Source organism: Tyto alba, unplaced genomic scaffold (assembly GCF_018691265.1).
Source record: "Tyto alba isolate M040663 unplaced genomic scaffold, T.alba_DEE_v4.0 Super-Scaffold_41, whole genome shotgun sequence".
Classification (NCBI taxonomy): domain Eukaryota; kingdom Metazoa; phylum Chordata; class Aves; order Strigiformes; family Tytonidae; genus Tyto; species Tyto alba.
The window spans coordinates 3,724,101-3,742,929 of NW_024881317.1; the positions used below are offsets into that span (position 1 = coordinate 3,724,101).

The following is an 18,829-nucleotide window of genomic DNA, read 5'->3' on the forward strand; positions in this document are numbered from 1 at the left end:
TGGCACGTGTCCTTCCCACTAAAAATATGATCCGATCAACTCAAAATCCATGAGCCTTTTAAAAACGTAACTGACTGAGCATCTTTTTGCCTCTGAGCTTTTGCTACCCAAGCATTGTGCTCTGCCCTGAAATGAAGAAGCTGGAAATGGCTTCTTTTTCCCTTTTTGTTATTCCCCCCCTGCAAACGGGAATCCTTGCCTGATGCCAGGAGCTGGAGCTTTTAGAGAAAGTGTTTGATATGGCACAGCTCAACACGCACCCCTGGGTGCATACCTATGCCAGCCCTGCCCTGCTCGCACCAGTCCATCCGCGGCTTTTTCTCCAGCTGACCCACAGCAAAATTGACTCGTTTCCCCCTTTCAAATAATTTTTGCAGCTTTGAGCAAAGGAAAATGTAAGCAGGGGTGTTTTCTCATGTGCCAGAGGTATCTGCAGCCCATTTTGGGGGGCTTTGGCCACCCCGATTGCATGGGAGCCATGGCAGGGGTTGGGTACCCGTCGGCTCTGCTCCCCTCTGGCAGCATCCCAAGCAAACTTGGGGTGCTCGATGGGGTAGCACTCACACCGGGAGCATCTCTGGCTGCGTGGGGGCTGCAGCTCCTCTCTTCACAGGTCACCACGGACCTCCGGCACCGCTGCACGGACGGCCACACCGGCACCTCCGTGTCTGCCCCCATGGTCGCAGGCATCATCGCCTTGGCTTTGGAGGCAAAGTAAGTGTAACCTCACCACTGGCTAGCAGGGCAAATGTTTCCACATTTAGTACCTGGCGAGTAAAACCAGAAAGAAAAAAAGATGTTGTTTTTTTTTTCCTCTGGAGCAACTCAAAATGGGGTAAAGTTATTCTGAATTGCTCCTTTTTGGCAAGGTTTGATACAGCGTTGTTGTTTTGCATCTAATCTTCCTGCAGGTGTTTTATTGATCTAATTCTTCACTTGTTGCCATCTGTTGAAAAGTTGGGGTTGGTGAGATAAGTCAGGCTTTTCATTTGGTGCATTGAAACCGCTGACAGCCAGCTCCAACAGGAGTTTTATAAACACTTCCTGGAAAAATAATGTCAGAAAACATCACAGAAAATGGAAAATGTCTGTAGAAGTGATGGTTTTAAGCAAGTATTTAATTTCTGGGGGAAAAGGACTACTTTTGCATAATGTCAAAACCCACATGGCGTCACTGGCAGAGACACACTCCCCAGTTCAAACGAGCTGGTCTTTGCCTCTTGTCCCCATCCCAGTCCCATCACGGACGCCAGCCCAGGAGCAGTCCCACGTTGCACCATGAAGCATCTTCTCATGAGCTTCTCACTATTATCATTATTTTTATGGGGTGGAAATAAAAATAAGGCTGCAAATAAGCCGCAGGGCAGCGCTGCGCTCACATCCGGGGACAGCAATTGTGGTGTGTCAGCTCCAGCCCCTCTCCTCTGGTTTAATCCCAGCGCCTGGGTTGGGTGAGCATGTTTCCAGAGATGCCGTTTTCATTACAAATATATTAAGAGCTTTAGATGTAATTTTTGAATTGTTTAGCGGAGGCATAAAACGCAACATTAAGTACCAGAGCTTGGTGCTCAGGCACTCCATTATGACGAGAAGGAATAAATTGAATTTCTTTTCTTAAATGTTGCTTGAGAGCAATATAAATCCCAGCTTGAGATGCTGAAGAACTGGCTGTAAGAAAAGCGTGGAAAATTCTTCAGCAGTATCCCTGGGCTGGGGTCTTGGCAGGGGGGAGGCTCAAAAGCACACAGTGCTCAGTGTCCAGCACCCTCAACACACAAACCTCACACAGACCCAGCCTGGGGAACGTTTTGGAAACACTTTGGGTTTAATTTTTTCTGTTAAATGAGCAACACAGCTTTTTTTTTTCCCAGCAAGTTTTGGTGTTATTCCTATAAAGGGAAGGTTTGCTCAGCATTGTGTACCAGCGAGCTGCTGAGTCCGGTACCCTGCCTCAGGATGTGTTTTGTTCCTGGTCTCCTACAAGAAAATATGGAAAACCTTCCTGATTCGCTTCAGTTATAACCCAGAGCACGAGAGCGAAGTACCTTTGGCCAGGAATAAATCCTGCAATGCCCGTGGGCATGTGGCATCCCTCCCTGGAGCAACCCCCTCTGTTGGGTCACCCCAAGTGATGGCCAACCTCCAGGCAGGGCATCAGCATTTAATCATTGATTCATGCTGTTTTGGAGCAGGAAAGAGGTTTGGGTGGGGTCTTTTGTTAAGCAAAGGGATGTCCCTGCTGCTGCTGGGGAGACTGGGAGCAGCAGAGCTATCCCATGGGCCGCATGTTGTTGCAGCCCCCTGCTCACCTGGAGGGATGTCCAACATCTGCTGGTCAAAACCTCGCGGCCAGTGCACCTGCGAGCAGCCGACTGGAAGACCAACGGCGCGGGGCATAAAGGTGAGGGGCCGCAGGGGTGGAGGTGGTGTGGTGAAAATGGCCACAAAAGGGAAAACAAAGGTCCCCAGAACTTCGCTGGTTGAAACGTTCATCCTGGATGTCTGCTCTCTCAGCTGACTTGGGGTACTCCTACCATCAGGCTGTTGAGCAGAGGGAGGAGAGGGCAGTAATTTGTGGGGCAAGACGCTTGGAAATCTTGCTTGGTGGAGGTTTAGAAGTCTGGCTTGGTGGAGGCTCTCCTGAGATGCTGCATTGACTGCTCCTTTCGGTGGGCTGCTCCTGTCAGTGGGTTTTCCATGGTTCCAACGCAGATCCGGGGTGTAACTTGGGCAGGATGATGAGTTCCATGTCTTGGAGCACCTTGTGTCCAACAGGATCAACTCCGTGCCTTCCTTGATGGGTGGAGGATGCTCCATCAAGCTGCAAGGAGGAGCTGCTGGCCCTTGCCTGGAAGGCAGTGAGTTTCTGAGTCTTCTCTCTTTCCAGTTAGCCATCTATATGGCTTCGGTCTGGTGGATGCAGATGCTATCGTGGTGGAAGCCAAGAAGTGGAAGGCAGTCCCTCCCCAACACGTCTGTGTGGGAAGCCTGGACAGGGTGCCCAAGTGAGTTTCGTGGGGTGGGGGGGCTCTCCTGGGGGGCACAGCTCTATGGAAGGAGGTTTGATGGAACCAGCTCTTGCAGTGCAAAGGCTCAGCTGCTGTCCCAGTATTTGGAAAGGGAAATTAGGAGTTGGGGTGTCCAGGACAAGCCCATGTGCAGGTGAGGTGTTCATCCATTTTACGGTCAGAGCAACCCACTCCGTCACCCTGAGGTCTGTTTATTGACCCAAAAGTACCCACCCATGGTCTGTGCCTGCAGCTCAGCTCAAAGGGGGCCCTGTGGGGCCTCTCTGGAGTCAGATTTGACAGCAGGTGATTTATTTTTGCCCTTTCAGTGCCTTTGCTTCCCAGGCGGGTGATCAGCAGGGAATTTTTGAGGGTTGATGCTGAAAAGACCAAAACCAACCGGCCCACTGGGTCCTACATGAGCAGTGACTTGTTGGCCTCTCCTCCCTCTTCCACCAAACACCTTGTCTCGATGGAAGACACCAAAAACTGGTGCTTTGTTGCAAGAGTTCCCAAATTTCCAGTGCCTGGGGTCACTTTGAATTTGGCTTCAGGTTCAAACCAGTTTAGGTTCACATCTCATCCTTGGTGGGTTTGTCCCTGCTGGGTTAAAGGGTGGGATCAAGGATCTGACCAAATGGGCCCTCTTGGTTTACCATTGCCTGGGTGTAGAGCAAGTTGAGTTGTTCATCAGAAAAGCAGTCCCTTCAGAAAGACTTGCATATGCAAAGCAGGAATGAATTTGGAGCCAAGTGTGTTCATGAAACTATTTATCTGATACAGACACTAATTACAACCCAAAGAGGAGCGTTGTGCCGATAATTATAATAAAGCAGCACCCTTGCAGCCCATAAGGCATAGATCTTAGAGGCAGTTCAAACCCATCTCGTTACCATCAGGCAATTCAGCAAATTCCCATGCTAGGACACTGTGTTGCAATGGAGGATGAGATAATTTTTGCCGTGAAGCAGTAGGAGACCGGGTTCGACTCTAACTGGGTGCCTGTGCTGCTGGGAACCGGGGAGCGCTGCCGTCCCCAACGTGACGCTCTGCCCGTCCCCGGCAGGTACATCCGTGCGGACCACGTGCTGCGTGCCAGCACCCTCAGCAGCGCCTGCGCCGAGCACCGCGACCAGCACGTGCTCTACCTGGAGCACGTCGTGGTGCGGCTCAGCATCTCGCACCCGCGCCGGGGTGATCTCCAGATCAGCCTCGTCTCTCCGGCGGGGACCAGGTCGCAGCTCCTCGCCAGGCGGTAAGGGTGGCCTGAGCCAGCACATGCCTGGACCGGGCAGAAATCCTCATTTAGGGGGTTGCTGCAAGTTTGCTTGGGTTTTCTGGGGAGACCAGGGGCTTGGGTCTCAGCTGCAGGAGGGCTCCGTGCAAGGGTGCATGTGTGGAAGGATCCCTAAAATCCTTATTTACCTGCCTACTTTTCTGATTAAATAAGACATTCAAAGTCATGCTTCTTGACGCACGGCATTACCGTTGCAGGGTGTTCGACCACTCCAATGAGGGGTTCAAGGGCTGGGAGTTCATGACCGTCCACTGCTGGGGGGAGCGGGCGGCGGGGGAGTGGACCCTGGAGATCCACGACACGCCATCCCAAGTGCGCAACCCTGCGGTGCAAGGTAAGGGTCGCCCAGCAGCCCCGTCCCCCAGCGCCCGCCGGTCCCCCTCGCCCCCAAAGCTCTTTGCAGGCTGCTTCGCTCGGCTGTGACTTTTGCTGCAGGTTTTATGGTCTTCAACAAAAACTGTATTGCGCAAATTTTTCAAAAATGGGAATAAAACTTCAGCCCTGAGCGCAAGAAGCTGCCGGTCTGGGTGAGCCGGGAGCGGGTTTTCTCCCACCAGCAAACTCGTTGCAACCAAGAGCCAGGTTTCCAAAATTAAACCGTAATGAGTCCAAACGAGGAAACCCGAGAGCTGTAATTGTTGTTTGTTTGTTTTGCTTCGCTGCTGGGACATCTGGCGCGTGGGCTGGTTGTGCAACGGCGCAAGGGGACGATGCCCCTCGGGCTGCGGACGGATGGACATCCTCCCCGGGCTGCCACCATGCTGGCAGGGGGTGGCTGGGCTCAGCCTGGCCCCCTGTGTGTCCCCAACCCCGCTGGGTCCCCCCCTCTCCGGCTTGGCTGCCTGCTCCCTGACCCCTTCCCAGCAAAGGAGCCGGACTGGCGGGATGTGGGCCCCACTGGGAAGGGGGCAGCCGCCTCGCCGGCTGACGACAGCGGGGCATGAAGCACCCTGCCTGGGGCTGGCATGCGTTGCGGGGGTGTTAAAATCCACACGCTCATTGATAGGAAGCCAGGAGTATATTAAAAACCTCTCCCACGCGACTTTCTGGCGGGAGGCGCACGTGGGGGTTCATTGTGCAGAAAGTGTTTCTGTTTGCTGCCTTCGCCCGGAATCTTTTGAACTCGGAGAGCAGCAGCAAAGCGCCCACGGAGCTGCTTTCCCCCCCTGTATTTACAGTTTGCGGCGGGTGCTTCTGAGCCCCTCATGGGCGTCAGGGCTCGGCTTTACTCAGCTTTGCAAAACAAAGTGAAAACGAGTGCGTTAAGTCACCCCCCCCTCAAAGGGTCTGCACTGGGTTTGGAGCAGAAGGGGCAAAGCGGGTGGAAAAAGAGGGACGATGCTCTCAGCCCGTGGCAGAAACAGGTGTTAAATGTTAATTTAAGACCATTAAATTAAACCAATTAAATTGGTTAATTTAATACTAATTAAATAGTATGGGTGTCCTGTCACTGATACTGCTGCATCCCCAGCATCAGCCCCATGCAGCCCAAGCTTTCCTCACATGGGACATTTTAGATTGAAAGCAAATTTAATTCTTTCAGCGAAGGCGTGAGTCTGAGCTCTTCCCCGACTGATGCCACCCAAGCTCGCCCCTTCGCAGGCTCCACACCGGCGCTGCTCTCTTGCAGCAGGCAGGTCCTTTCAGCTCTTTTGGAGATCCAAGGGTTTTGGGTGTTGGAAATTTTAAGTCCTTCCTGGAAAAGCAGGCATTCGTAGTTAAAGCCAAGCATGCTGCAGGCGTGAAGCGACTTGCACTGATGGGGAATTGAAAGAAAAACAGCTCAGGAAAGAAGCAGGAGAGTTTTTTGGACCCCCTCCCCGTAGAAGCGTGGGTTGGGGAGGACCCTGGCGTGGGTGTAAGGCCATGGGGGGTCCCCAGCCCCCAGGTGCAGCACAGGCTCTGGTGGTCCCCGCAGTGTTTTGGGGGACACCGAGCTCAGACCTCTGACATGTCTGATAGGGGGACGGCTGGAACAACAGCAGCAAGAAATAATCCAGCATGTGCCAGGCAACTTATAGGCAGAAATAATCCTCTATTATGGAGCTTTTTAAAGTTAATGGTTCTCTCCGCACGTTGGGCATGAAGGCTATGATGATGCTATGGTTCATCAGACAAGTTATAGAATAAAAAATCCCTTGTAGGTGCCTTGAATGGCTGCATTTGTGCAGGCTGGGAGCTCAGGGGCTCATGAACATTTCTGGGTATTTGTTGTTTGCTTCTGCATTGCCATGCCAGTGGCGAAGCTCTGATGGTCCAGTCCATCCTCCTCCTGCTTCCCCCAAAGCTGGGTCCCCAGGGAGGAGCAGAACGGAGAATGGGATGGATGATGTTGTACCTGCCCCACAGGGAAACTGAAGGAGTGGAGCCTCCTCTTCTACGGGACAGCTGAGCACCCCTACACCACGCTGGGCAGCCCCCAGTCCCGCGGGAGGATGCTGGAGGTGCCGGCATCGGAGATGGAGCCGTCAAGAGCCGCCCTCTTGCAGAGCCAGGTGGAGGTGGCAGAGGAGGAGGAGGAGTACGCGGGTAAGTGCCAGCTGAGCCACCACCTTGTCCCCCCCAAAGTACCCAGGAAAATGCAAACCTGGATAAACTGGGGGAGCTATGAGGCCCAATCCTGCCCAGGGCCAAGGCGGGCTGGGAGGAGCAGTGCCTGTGGCCGGCGCGGGGCAGCAGGATGGTGAAATTAGAAGGTAGCAAAACGCCCCGTCCCAGTGCTCCCGCCACAAATTGGTGGTGCAGCTGTCTGAGGAGTAAAAAAAGCTCCTCTGCCCACCTTCCACCCCAGCGTGGGCACGGGTGGGTGTCCCTGCCTGTCCCTGAGGAGCGGGTCCAGCCCCTCTTTTGAAGCTGCTCCTGCACCGGGGTGTTCAGTCAGAGGATGGCTGGGTGGGATTCATGCCGGGGAGGATGAGCTGGAGGAGAGGCGAGCACCCGGAGCCATGCAGCTCCATAGGATAGATAGAATAAGATATATAAGATGGATATAGGATAAGATAGGCAGAGGGTCCCCAGCCCCTTCCCTGCATCTGTCAGTCCATGGAGGGTGCGCTCAGAGCATCCTGGCAGTGGGGTTTGGGGGAGGCTCAGCCTCTCCCCCCCGCTCAGCCGGCATCTCCCTCCTCAGGTCCGTGTCACCCCGAGTGCGGCGACCAGGGCTGTGACGGCCCCAACGCCGACCAGTGCTTGAACTGCATCCACTACAGCCTGGGCAGCATGAAAACCGGCAGGTGAGAGGTTGTGGGGTGTCCCCGCGGGGTCCCTGGGTGGTGGCAGCACCTTTCCATGGGGCTCCCACCACGGCATGGGTTATAGATGGAAGAAGCATGTAAGAGAGAAAATGGAGGGAGGAGGAAGCGTGGGGATCTCTGTCCTGGATTAGGGTACAAAGGCGTGGGGGGACACAGAGCTGGAGAGCCCTGAAGGACCTTGGCCATGTAATCATGCTGGGGAAGAAGCATTGCTTCACTGGCTGGGGTCACCCATGCCTGAGGAACAGCTGATTGAGGTGCAAAATCACTTCTAAAATTAAGGTTTCCACTCCTCAATCTCTTGGGCTGGCATGGGGAAAGTCTACCCATTGTTGGAATTGCTGGCCAAGAGACTCCCCAGCTCTTTATTACAGAGCCATGACATTCAGGACACCCTAAATCTTAAGAATAAGAAGGAAATGAGCCCAAATCACCATCAAGGCTGGGGGACACCCCGAATGCTGCGGGCCGGGGGACGGCGGCGGGTGCCTGACTGCTGGAAGGTGGCCGGCTGTTGGCACCAAATCCCGGGTGCTCTCGGTTCCTTCCCCAGGATGTGTGTGAGCTCCTGCCCCGCCGGGTTTTTCGGTGACAAAGGTGCCCGGAGGTGCCGCCGGTGCTACAAGGGCTGCGAGCGCTGCGTCGGGAGGGGACCGACCCAGTGCACGGCGTGCAAGCGGAGCCTCTACCATCACCAGGAGATGAGCACCTGCGTGGTGCTGTGTCCACCCGGGTTTTACGCCGAGGAACGTAAGGATGTTTATCACTCGCAAGCTGTAGCATGAGAATATGAAGGGGCTGCTTCTAGTTTAAGTGCTATGGGTGGAGAAAACACCTCAAATTTTGCGTATTAGCTTTGAATTTCCCCCTTCAATCTGCTTTGCGCAGTGAAGGGAAGAGGAAAACCTCTGGGTGTTCAGAAGGTGGTACAAAGCAGAGGCACTCAGCTCAGCTCTTAATTAGAAGATTAATTAATGATCTTAGCTGCTTACAAAGTGTATTTCTTCTCAGCAAGCAATGACAGATAAGGTCATTTGCAATAGCAGAGACCTTTTGGGGTGGGGGGGACGTGCCTCTCCTCCCTGGGGAGCTGGTGCTGGGGTGCAGTGGGGCTTTATGGCTCTGACTGCTGCTTGCAAATCACTGTCCAGATTTTATTGTCCCTGCCTTGCTTTGTTTTTTGAAAGGTCAGAAACGCTGTCTGAAATGTCATCAAAGCTGTAAAAAATGTGTCGGCGAAGCAGACAAATGTACTGCATGCAAAGATGGATTCAGGTAAAACACCAGCACAGCGGGAGTTTATACCTGCAGCATTAGTACCTGTGGTTTAAATTTGGGAAAACTGATGGGAAATTAGAGAGTGAATTAGTTAAAGACCCAAGATCCTGCTTCCATGGTACTACAGCTGTGGCATGGAGCTGGGAATTTAAAGGTGGTGCTTTGCGTCCCTTTCTTAGTTGAAAAGCATGATTTAAATTTAATTTCCTTTTCTCCAGCTCTTGCCAGTGTGGTGGGTAAGTGCTGTGCTGCGGGCTCAGAAGTGCTCGTCCGAATTTGGTGACCTGTGACCAGAGCAGCTCCCGGTGCCACAGAATCTCAAATGGGGTGGGGGGTGGGGGGGGGAAAAGCAATGAAAACATTTACCCTGCATGTTGCAAAGCCCATGTTTCCTCCCAAGTCTCAGAGAGCTCTGTCAGAGCTGTCCCAGCCAAATGGGGTGCTTGGTTTTGCTCAACTGGCAGAGCCAGTACCAGGGTGAGCTGCTTCAAGCAGACTGAAAATGCTCCCTGCAAGTGCAGGAACCCTTCCCTTGTCTTCATCCATGCAGAAAAGTTTTATCCGATGTACTTTTCGAGCGGGGCTCGTGTAGGATAGCGGTCTTCCAGCAGTGTGGGTGCAGGTGGGGCAGCCCCTTGCTGCTGGCCCCGGGGCTCCCGTGGGATGCAGAGCCCAGCCATGACAGCGAGCAGCTTCGGCACTGGGGACGAGAGGTTTTCCAGCCCCAAGCTCACATGGAAGTACAACCCCGTAGCGCTTTGCTTCGCTCAGGTGCTGTAAGCGGGCCAAAGCCACAGTGTCGCAGCGGGGCTTTCTCAGACAAGGAAACTGCTGCTGCCAAAAGATTATCTACTCCTTCAGAAAAGCAAAAGTGGAGGCACTTGTCAGACATAATCCGCACGGCGCTTGCTTTTTATTGTCCAATATCCTTTTAAGCTGGGACTTCAAATCATCCCTGCCATGGTGAAGCAGCACCGGCCCAGCCACGGCACTGAACCAATTTCCTTTTATTCTGGAAAGCCTCATGGTGCAAAAGGTCTTTGGGAGAGACTGGCTGGCTGCCCACAGGAAAAAAAAAAAAAAAACAATTTTATTTCCTCCTGGATGCTTAATTAAGGAACCTGCAGCCACCCTTTTGGTCCAGGCAGGACTTTAATTTCTCCTGAAGCTCTGGGTGGCTTTCCAACACCTCCTGCGCTGCGGGCTGAGGCTGCTGTAGGGCACTGGGGGATGCGGAGATGGGAACGGGCTGTGTTGAGTCCCCAGAGCCTGTAGCTTTTGGAGCAAACATCCTCTCTGCTTTCTCGGCAGCTTGGCAGGAGAGAGCTGTGTGCCGGAGTGCCAGCCCACCATGTACCTCAGCCGGGAGCCCCGGCGGTGCGAGACCTGCTCCGCCAGCACAGGTACGTCCTTCTCCCCACGGCATCCCCGTGCAAAACCCCAAAACCCTTGTGCATCAAGAGCCAATGCCCACCATACCCACCCTGAGCCAAGGCAGAGTGTGCCGGAGGGTGAAGCAATCCCAGCTCTCCAGCACATCCCGTGAGGTGCTGGGAATATGTTCATATTGGAAAGGATTTTAGGGAGTTTTTACATTTTTATTAGAGCCATTCTTTATTTCGTGATCCCTCTGAAGCCAGGTGCTTTGGTTTAATAAGGTTGCGGGGGAGGCCGTAAAACCCTCTCGGAGTGATGGAAGATGGCTTTGCAGCATATAAAAATGTCAGGCAGCCGAGGCACATTATCCTGGCCGCCCCGTGGGGCCGGGCTGGCCGCTGCTGGCTTCCCCCTGCTGCCTGAAGTTGCTCGACGTTCCCTTTAAATCCTGTTTTTTTCACTTCTTGAAAGTCCAATTATTTTCCATTGTTAATGTTTGCGTCTGCCCTCAAAATCATCATATATCTGGTGATAATATGATCTCTAGACAATTTGTGTTCAGTGGCATGAATCTCATCTATCATACATGGGCAATTTCCTAAGACTAAATCCAAAATATTTATTGATCTTGTTGGCAAGCGTGGAAGGGAACGGGCTCTTAATCCCTTAAGAAAATTACTTCCCTTCTAATTCTTATTCCAGTCAGTGTAAATGTACTTCACCACAATTATTTTTCAAGCCTTTTCTCGTCTCCTTTTCCTGCATAACCATTTCTCAAGCTTGGTGTGTGGAAGGCCTCTAATAATTCCACCCCCATCACTGAGGTTTGCTGTCCAGCCGCAGCGTGCCAGCGTCAGAATGGGGCCCTCTGCTTTCCCCGCTCCTCTCCCGAGCCCTTCCCTCCTCCAGCTCCTCCGCAGCCCAATTTATCATCTCTTTTTCCACACCTTACTCAGCATAGGGTGGGAAAGCCAAATTGGTGCATGCTTGGGAGCGGTAGCTGATGCCCTGAAGGGGATTTTGTTGTGCTGTCCCCCGCTGAACCCCTGTGGCCAGCTCTTGGCTCTGCAGAGAGGGAGGGTGCTGCATCCTGGCTGGATTTTTGGGGACGGAAGCTGGGTTTTTTGGGGTGGGAGCCAAGCAGCCACGCAGGACCGTGGTGGCACAACAAGCAGCTTGTTCACCCCCAGGCGTGAGTGGGGCAGAGCTGAGCCAGTGCCCCCCATCTGACACAGGGTTGCGGCCACGCTGGCACTGTCTCCGAAATCACCCACGTGCCATCTGCCCTCTCCCCTGTCCCCGCAGGGCCGGGCGAGGAGGACTGTGCACCCTGTGCCCCCGAGGCCCCCGCACCCCACTGGCGCTGCGTCCCCGCTTGCCGTGAGGGTTTCTACCCCGCTGACAGCCACGGGCTGCCCAACAAAGTCTGCAAGAGGTACGGTACCACCCCGATCGCGACCCGAGCAAAGCCGGGACCGATGGGGGAGCACTGGCAGCGATGATGAAAAAAATAATTATGCTGAAAACAGCTCACAGCTGGAGCTGTTTACTTGGGAAATTAAAACAGGGATGAGGGAGCCAGGGCAGCTGTGGGGCTGGACCCCACACGCCCCTGCCCTATAGATTTAAGAGCAGTGAAGCTGCACGCTCCTCTGCCAAGCCAGCCAGCCAAGATATCTTTGGGCTACGGTGGAAGGGGCTCAGCCCCAGCCCCAGGCTCTTTGGAGGAGGTGTGGGTGGAACAGTAATGTTTAGGCAAATATTCTTAGCTTTCAATCAAACCTGCTCCATTCGCCCCGTGGCCGTGTTGGAGGAGCGTCTGCCCCTCCTTGGCCCAGCACGGGGGCTGCGTGCAGGAGACACGGGGAGATGCCGGGAGGCAGCAATTTGCTCCCACTCTCCCGAACTCTGTGCTTTAAGTGGGGAGTGGGAGTGGATCCAGCCTCATTAAAGCGAACATGAAAGGGAAGGATTAAAGGTGACTTGGGAACACACAACACAGTCCCTGCCTACCGTGGGTTTCATTCACCCGTGCTGGCTTTCCAGCGGGGAGGAACAAGGGACCAGTGTTGCTCCCCAGGGATTTTGGTCTCCACAAGCCCCTGTCCTCGGGCAGGAGGCACAGCTGCTAGGCTCCTTTCCCTGAGCAAACTGATGGGAGCTGCACAGGTTCCCCCTCCCAACCCTTTTTCCAACTGGGATTGCTGGGAGGAGAGGTGTGTGTCCCTCTGAGCCTTTCCAGCAGGCGAGCGCTTTTGGGATGTCACTAGCTGTCACTGGGCATCAAGCTGGCACCACCGAGCCCATTTTTGTCCTGGGCTTTGATAACTTTTCAAGCTTCAGCTTCACCATTTCCCACATCCTCCGGTTGGGTCTGGATGTCGCAGTGCCAGCCGACATGTTTTCTGGCCAAAGCCCATCTTGGATGGCCGGGGTCGGGATGTCAGACCACGGCATGGTCTCTGCCCCCAGGTGCGATGACCACTGCTCAGCCTGCGAGGGCTCCAGTGGAAACTGCCTCAAGTGTAAAGAAGGTTTCAGCCTCCTCGGCGGTTCCTGTGTAACAAATGAAACCTGTACCAACGGTAAGTAGTTGTGGTAGAACCGCTGGCACCATAGTGCTTCTCCGGTAGCAAAAATGAGGGGGTTTGGGGGATTCCCTTCACAATGTAAAGCCGAAAGTGCTGGAGCTCCTGGGCTTGCTGGGGCACGGCTGCAGGGAGCTGGGCCCCGGCTGTGGTGGGCAAGCAGGTTACCTGGCAGAGCTGCTGGCCATCTGCCTGTTGCTCAAACACATCCAAGCATTTGTATTTTGTTACAGTTTAGTCTTGGGGCTAATTCTCCCACTCGCTGCAAAGCTGCTTTATCCCTTCATTAAAACCACGTGAAAGATGCCCTTAAAAAGTGACTCCTTTTCAATTCTCTCTCCTCCAACACTGGAGGGAATTGCACTGCCTGTTCCATGCAATGTTTGTTTATTTGAAATGTTAATCTGCTCTCATTTTCTCTTGTTCCTTGCCTCGGCCTCCCAGCTGACAAGACGTTCTGTGAGATGGTGAAATCAAACAAGCTCTGTGAAAAGAAGCTGTTTGTGCAGTTCTGCTGTCAGACGTGTCTTATGGCCGGGTAAAGTTCAGCGGCTGCATCCATCCAGGACTTCCACCAACTGCCAGCCCAGTTTTGCCAAATGTTTAGGACAAAAGTTTATTTTTTCAGCTTTGGGAGAGTTTACATGGTGCTGTCAAGCATTCGCTCGTAAGTTTGATAGCTTTAATATCACTGTCAGCACGTTTCTATAGCAATGTTAAGCAGAGATTGGATCATACCCTGAATGATCAAGTCCTAAAAGGCAGCAGACAAGCGGTGATATTAATACTCTCAAACACTCCTCGTGAGCAGGGACCGATGCATGATCCGTGTACGCACGCTTGGTTCTTCGCAGAAATCCTACTGATCTGCCCGCTCCAAGTGGCTGGCAGGAGCCCTCGCTGCAAGGGTGCAGGACTTCACATATCTGCGAAGAAAGAGCCGTTTCTGGCTCAATTTTTGGTACCCTTTTCTGCTAGGGGACAGCTGATATAAACCTGCATTGCAAACGGCCGGTGCCGTGCTCTGTACATACATGAAACGATGAATTAGGTGGTTCCCGGAGCGGTGCCCTGAAGCCCGCTCTGGCACTCCTGTTCAGATTTGGTCGGTAGTTGTTTTTTTTCTCTGGCCGTGGCAATAACTGGAGATTTGAGGACCAAAGCAAGAGCTGATCCACGTGGCTCTGCAGACGTGTCAGCCCAGCGAGGCTGGCAGGGCTTTGCCTGCAGGTAACTGCGGGCAGGCAAAACCCGTGTGCCTACAGGGAGTCTTGGGGACTCAGGGGGGGTTTGTCCACACGGACCAGCCTGTGGGGTCACAGCCTTACCACGAAATGTATTTCCCCCCTGGAACTACTAGTAAGTTGCTGATTAATTCAGTTGTGGAATGAGATCCTTCCTCTAAACGAGATGGTGTCCCAATTAATCTCTTCTGGCATTTTGCGTTACGATCCTTCCCCTGTTTCCCTGGGTATACCCTCTCACAAAATCCTCCTATTCACGGCAGTGATTTTTTCTTGGGCATCTGTTTCCAAAAGAGACATTCCAGGGATCCAGCCAGGAAACTCTTAATTCTACAAAACCCTTCCCTGAAACAAACCTTTTCATGCTCTCTCTTAATAGTAAGTCATGTGGTGTTTATATAATTGTGTTTAAAATATCCTTGGCTATGTTGTTTTACAGATTTTTAAAAAATAACTTATACAATCCTTGTTTTTTCTCTGTGGACTATTTTTTATATGGGAGCGGGGAATCTTTTTGTGTCTTACGTCCTTCTTCTTTTCTCCTCTCTGACCTTGCAGAGCCGCTCTTTGCACCAGACGTATGTAAACACCTTTTCCTACGCTGCATGTTCTGATTTTCATTGTTAATAGTTTTAACGAGTTAAACCTTTTGCCAATGAAATTCACAGTATGAATTGTCACCAGTTCCTGACAGAGCTGGGATAATCCCTGCTCAGTTTCGGTTGCAACGACACGTGCCCTGCCTGGGCTTGCCCGCTGGAGCTTACCTCAGCCAGGCGAAGAGGGGAGAGCCACACCGTCGCCGGTCCTCACCTGCCTGGACCAAACCCAAGGGAAGATGGAGCTTTGGTGAACTGACCTTTAAGTTAATAAACTATTGATCTCCCCCCCCCGAGAAATGAATCTGTGCTTTTTCCAAACTCATGCAGCTGCCAGCCCAATCAGAGGCAGGGCAGGGCAGCGATGCACCGCGGCGTCTTTATTTTGCTGGACAAAGCAGCTGTGCTGGCTGGAGTTCCTGATCAGCCCAGAGCACCTGCGGGAGAAACAGCTTAGGAACACGTGAGCTGCATCTGCTAAAACCTCTCTTTTGTTCTCATAAAGGTCTTTTGCCTTCTGAGGAAACTCATATCCTGAATACCTGCCCTGTGCCAGGCTGGGCTGGCATCCCTGGTGCGCCCGGGGCTCCCTGGCTGGGATTTGGGGCTGCGCTCAGGCAGGGCTGTGTGTATTCTCCGGTTGTGGGGGATCCCGGATGAGCTGGCAGGAGGGCTCGCTCCCCTTTCCCACTGGTACAAGGAGCATCCTGCAGCAGGCAGCAGCTGGGACCCGCAGGGCTGCCTTCCCCCTTTGGCTGGCCGGGGAAGGAGAGGAGCCGCTGGCGCGTTGGGGAGCGGAGGGAGCTGCGGAGCCTGTTGTTTGTCATGTTGGTTTTGCAGTGTTTAACCGTGGGCCACGTGCCCAGGGTAGTGCCTGGATATCTGGAACTGAGCTTTTTAAGTCTGAAAAAAGGAAAAGAACGGAGCCCTCCCATGAGGGAAGATTCTCAGAGCTGTGTTGCTGTGGGCTTCTGTGTCTTACAGGTCTTTATCATCTGATAAATGTGAATTAATCAGACAATTCATCACATACGGGGATTCCTTCTGTTGTTCCAGGATTCCCCTTTCAGTCTCGGGCCAAACCAGAGGTCAAGACTGGGGTGAAATGCTCCTGGCTTCTGCCCCTTCAGTTGTAAAATAACAAACTTTCATTTCTGTTGCTGTGTCACACAGTCAAAAACTGGGAGCTGCGAATCAGGAGTACTGCATCAGCTCTGCCTTTCAGTTCTCCCTTTCAGTTCTCTGGCTCACAGCGGCCTGCCTCTAAATACTGCTCACTGGTATATTTAGATGTACTGAAATGCTTAAAAAAAAAAAAAAAAAAATGTTTACCCTTACATCCTTGGCATAACTTAAAATACACACTGGGTGAAGCAATGCAATTTAAGATGACCAATCCCCAGCGGTCCCAGCTTTATCCTGCTTTCTGCTGCCCTCCAGCCTGCCAGGGAAAGAGAAACAAATTCTACACGTCAAGTTTGTGCAACAACATCAGCTTCCAGCATTTCCCAGGGCACTAACTCCCTCAGAAATCATTCTTGGAAAGTAATAAAATTCAGATTATTCATCCAAGCTATTGCAATGCTTGCTTGGAGCTATTAAAGTCTCTCTGACACTGGTATGCTCAGAGGATCAAAGTGGCGGTGTCTTCAAGATAAATGCATATTTAGGCAATTTATTAAAGCCTGCTTCTCTATTGTCTTTTGGCACCAAAGCCAAATCTATAATAGCTGTTTTCTGGAAAATCTTCTTAGTGCAGCCTGACTCCTCGTTTGCTGTTTGGCTGTGAGGTTGCATCCACGGCCATCTGCCATTTCGTAGTTGGCAGGTGGGGAACACACATCTTAAAAATTGTTGCTTTGACTTTCCATTACAAAGAAATGGCTTTTAAGAGCTTGTGTATAGCATCTGAGACCAAGAATCTGTCTGCTCTCAATTACAATTCTATTACGGCTGTAGAGCTGAGGCGTACAGCTGTATTGTGCTAAGGGAGAAAGGCCTGTGTTTTATTTGGCCTTGTCAGAGTCAGGACCTGCTTTCCAGGAGGCTGAAGAGGGTCTCCTTTTAACAACTGCCTGAAATGACTAAAGAGTCTGTTGTCTTTACCACCACATGATTCCTGAGTCACATACAACAGCGTTGCTAATTCTTCATTTTTGCTTATGACAGCTTGATCTCTTTTTCTTGCGCTCTCCTAGCTGCTTTTAAACAAATGCAGATGTTATAAAAACCTGACTACGTGCTTTCATATACAGCTTCGGTGAAGGTGTTTTTGAAGTAGGGAGCACAGGAGCTGCCTGACCCCAGCTGACGCCTCCACAGGGATCACCAGCCAGAACAGAGCCAGCTCTGACGCTGTAGTCCTGGGGAACGAGCCAGGCGTCACTCTCAGGGTGATGCTGCTAGATGCTCCCAAAAGAAAAGTATGAACCATCACTGTGTGGTGCCAAGCGTGGCTGCAGCATGTAACCTATTATCACATCCTCTGGGTTCACAGAAATGTCACAGCTCACAAAAAAATCCTTCCCTCGATAGCAGTGGACTCAGAAATCATTCCGCCTCATCTCGCTCAGGGGGACTTGAGGACTGGGGAAGTATTTCTCCAGGGCTGAATAAGCGGTGGCTTAGTGACATACAGCGGGATTGGGTATGTGGGGGCAGTTAACTGTTTCCCTTTGTGTGCCACCTTCAGGCCACGTCACCCGCACCGTGGCCCCCGGCCGAGCCCTGCCAGCGGGGACACCCACCTCGGCCGCAGCAGCCCAGCACCGACGCCGGGTAGCGCACCAGCCTCGGACCTAGTGACCTGCTTCACGTTGAAGTGGAGTTGCCCAGCCAGATACAGCCATCTCAGCTCCCTCAGAGCTTCCAAATTCCTAAAGCAGGTAAGAGGGGCTGTAGTGACACTTGGAAGTGCATTTTCACAGAATCGTAGAATCATAGAACAGTTTGGGTTGGAAGGGACCTCAAAGACCATCTAGTTCCAACCCCCCTGCCCCGGGCAGGGCCCTCTTCCCCCAGCCCAGGGTGCTCCCAGCCCCGTCCAACCTGGCCTTGAACCCTTCCAGGGAGGGGGCAGCCACAGCTTCTCTGGGCACCCTGGGCCAGCGCCTCACCACCTGCAGAGGGAAGAATTTCTTCCTTCTATCTAATCTAAATCTACCCTCCTTCAGTTTAAAGCCATTACCCCATATCCTATCACTACATGCCCTTGTAAATAGTCCCTATCCACCTTTCCTGTAGCCCCTTTTAAGCACTGGCAGGCCACTACAAGGTCTCCCTGGAGACTTCTCTTCTCCAGGCTGAACCCCCCCAACTCTCTCAGCCTGGCCTCCCAGGGGAGCTGCTCCAGCCCCCCAAGCATCTTCGTGGCCTCCTCTGGACTCACTCCAGAAGCTCCGTGTCCTTCTGCTGTTGGGGGCCCCTGAGCTGGACCCAGCACTGCAGGGGGGTCTCATGATAGTGGAGTAGAGCAGGAGAATCTCCTCCCTCGACCTGCTGCCCACACTTCTCTTAATGCAGCCCAGTTGGATTTCTGGGCTGCAAGTACACATTGCTGGGTCATATCGAGCTTCTCGTCAACCAGCACCCCCAAATCCTTCTCTGCGGGGCTGCCCTCAATCCATTCTCTGCCCATTTGTGCTTGGGATTGCCCTGACCCATGTGCAGGACCTTGCAGTTGGCCTTGTTGAACTCCATGAGGTTCGCACGGTCCTCCCTCTCCAGCCTGTCCAGGTCCCTCTGGATGGCATCCCTTCCCTCCAGCGTGTCAACACAGCTTGCTGGTGTAGCTCGCTGCAGCCCGTGGTGTGCCCTCAGCCCATCACAGCCTCTCTCAGACCAGGAACGCACATGGAAGTGCCAGAGCAACTGTCTCAAACTCTGCAGGAGGAAGGTGTTTATGGGTAACCCTATGTCAAGGAGCAAAGGCTGAGCTGCTGCTTGGAGAAAAAGTACCACGAGTGCTGTATTGGTTGCAGGAAGCTGTCCTGGCTGCATAGCAGGAAGGGAGCAGCAGCATGTGTTCAAACAAGCACAGTCCCACTGGCTAAGTGGACAAGAGTCCAAAGGAAAGCAGCCTGCTCGCTGCCTGAAGCGGGTTCCCAGCCTCCATTTCCGCAGGCTTTGTCTGCGCTTGGCAGCACCAGGAGCCGAGAGGGAACCTCTGGTGACATCTTTGTGCT

General features: G+C 52.8%; 1 protein-coding gene across 1 annotated transcript in view; it reads left to right on the plus strand.

The window, feature by feature from the left end:
* The window catches only part of PCSK6 (proprotein convertase subtilisin/kexin type 6), a 37,311-nt gene extending 22,370 nt beyond the window's left edge, over positions 1-14,941 (plus strand). The window contains exons 9-21 of the mRNA XM_042804263.1: positions 614-714; positions 2,298-2,401; positions 2,888-3,005; positions 4,075-4,263; positions 4,503-4,639; positions 6,655-6,834; positions 7,436-7,538; positions 8,113-8,309; positions 8,747-8,834; positions 10,149-10,240; positions 11,520-11,649; positions 12,687-12,799; positions 13,247-14,941. Of these exons, the coding sequence (XP_042660197.1) occupies positions 614-714; positions 2,298-2,401; positions 2,888-3,005; positions 4,075-4,263; positions 4,503-4,639; positions 6,655-6,834; positions 7,436-7,538; positions 8,113-8,309; positions 8,747-8,834; positions 10,149-10,240; positions 11,520-11,649; positions 12,687-12,799; positions 13,247-13,344 (1,650 nt within the window). The 3' untranslated portion in view covers positions 13,345-14,941. The remainder of the gene's footprint in view (positions 1-613; positions 715-2,297; positions 2,402-2,887; positions 3,006-4,074; positions 4,264-4,502; positions 4,640-6,654; positions 6,835-7,435; positions 7,539-8,112; positions 8,310-8,746; positions 8,835-10,148; positions 10,241-11,519; positions 11,650-12,686; positions 12,800-13,246) is intronic.
* The last annotated feature ends 3,888 nt before the right edge of the window (positions 14,942-18,829 follow it).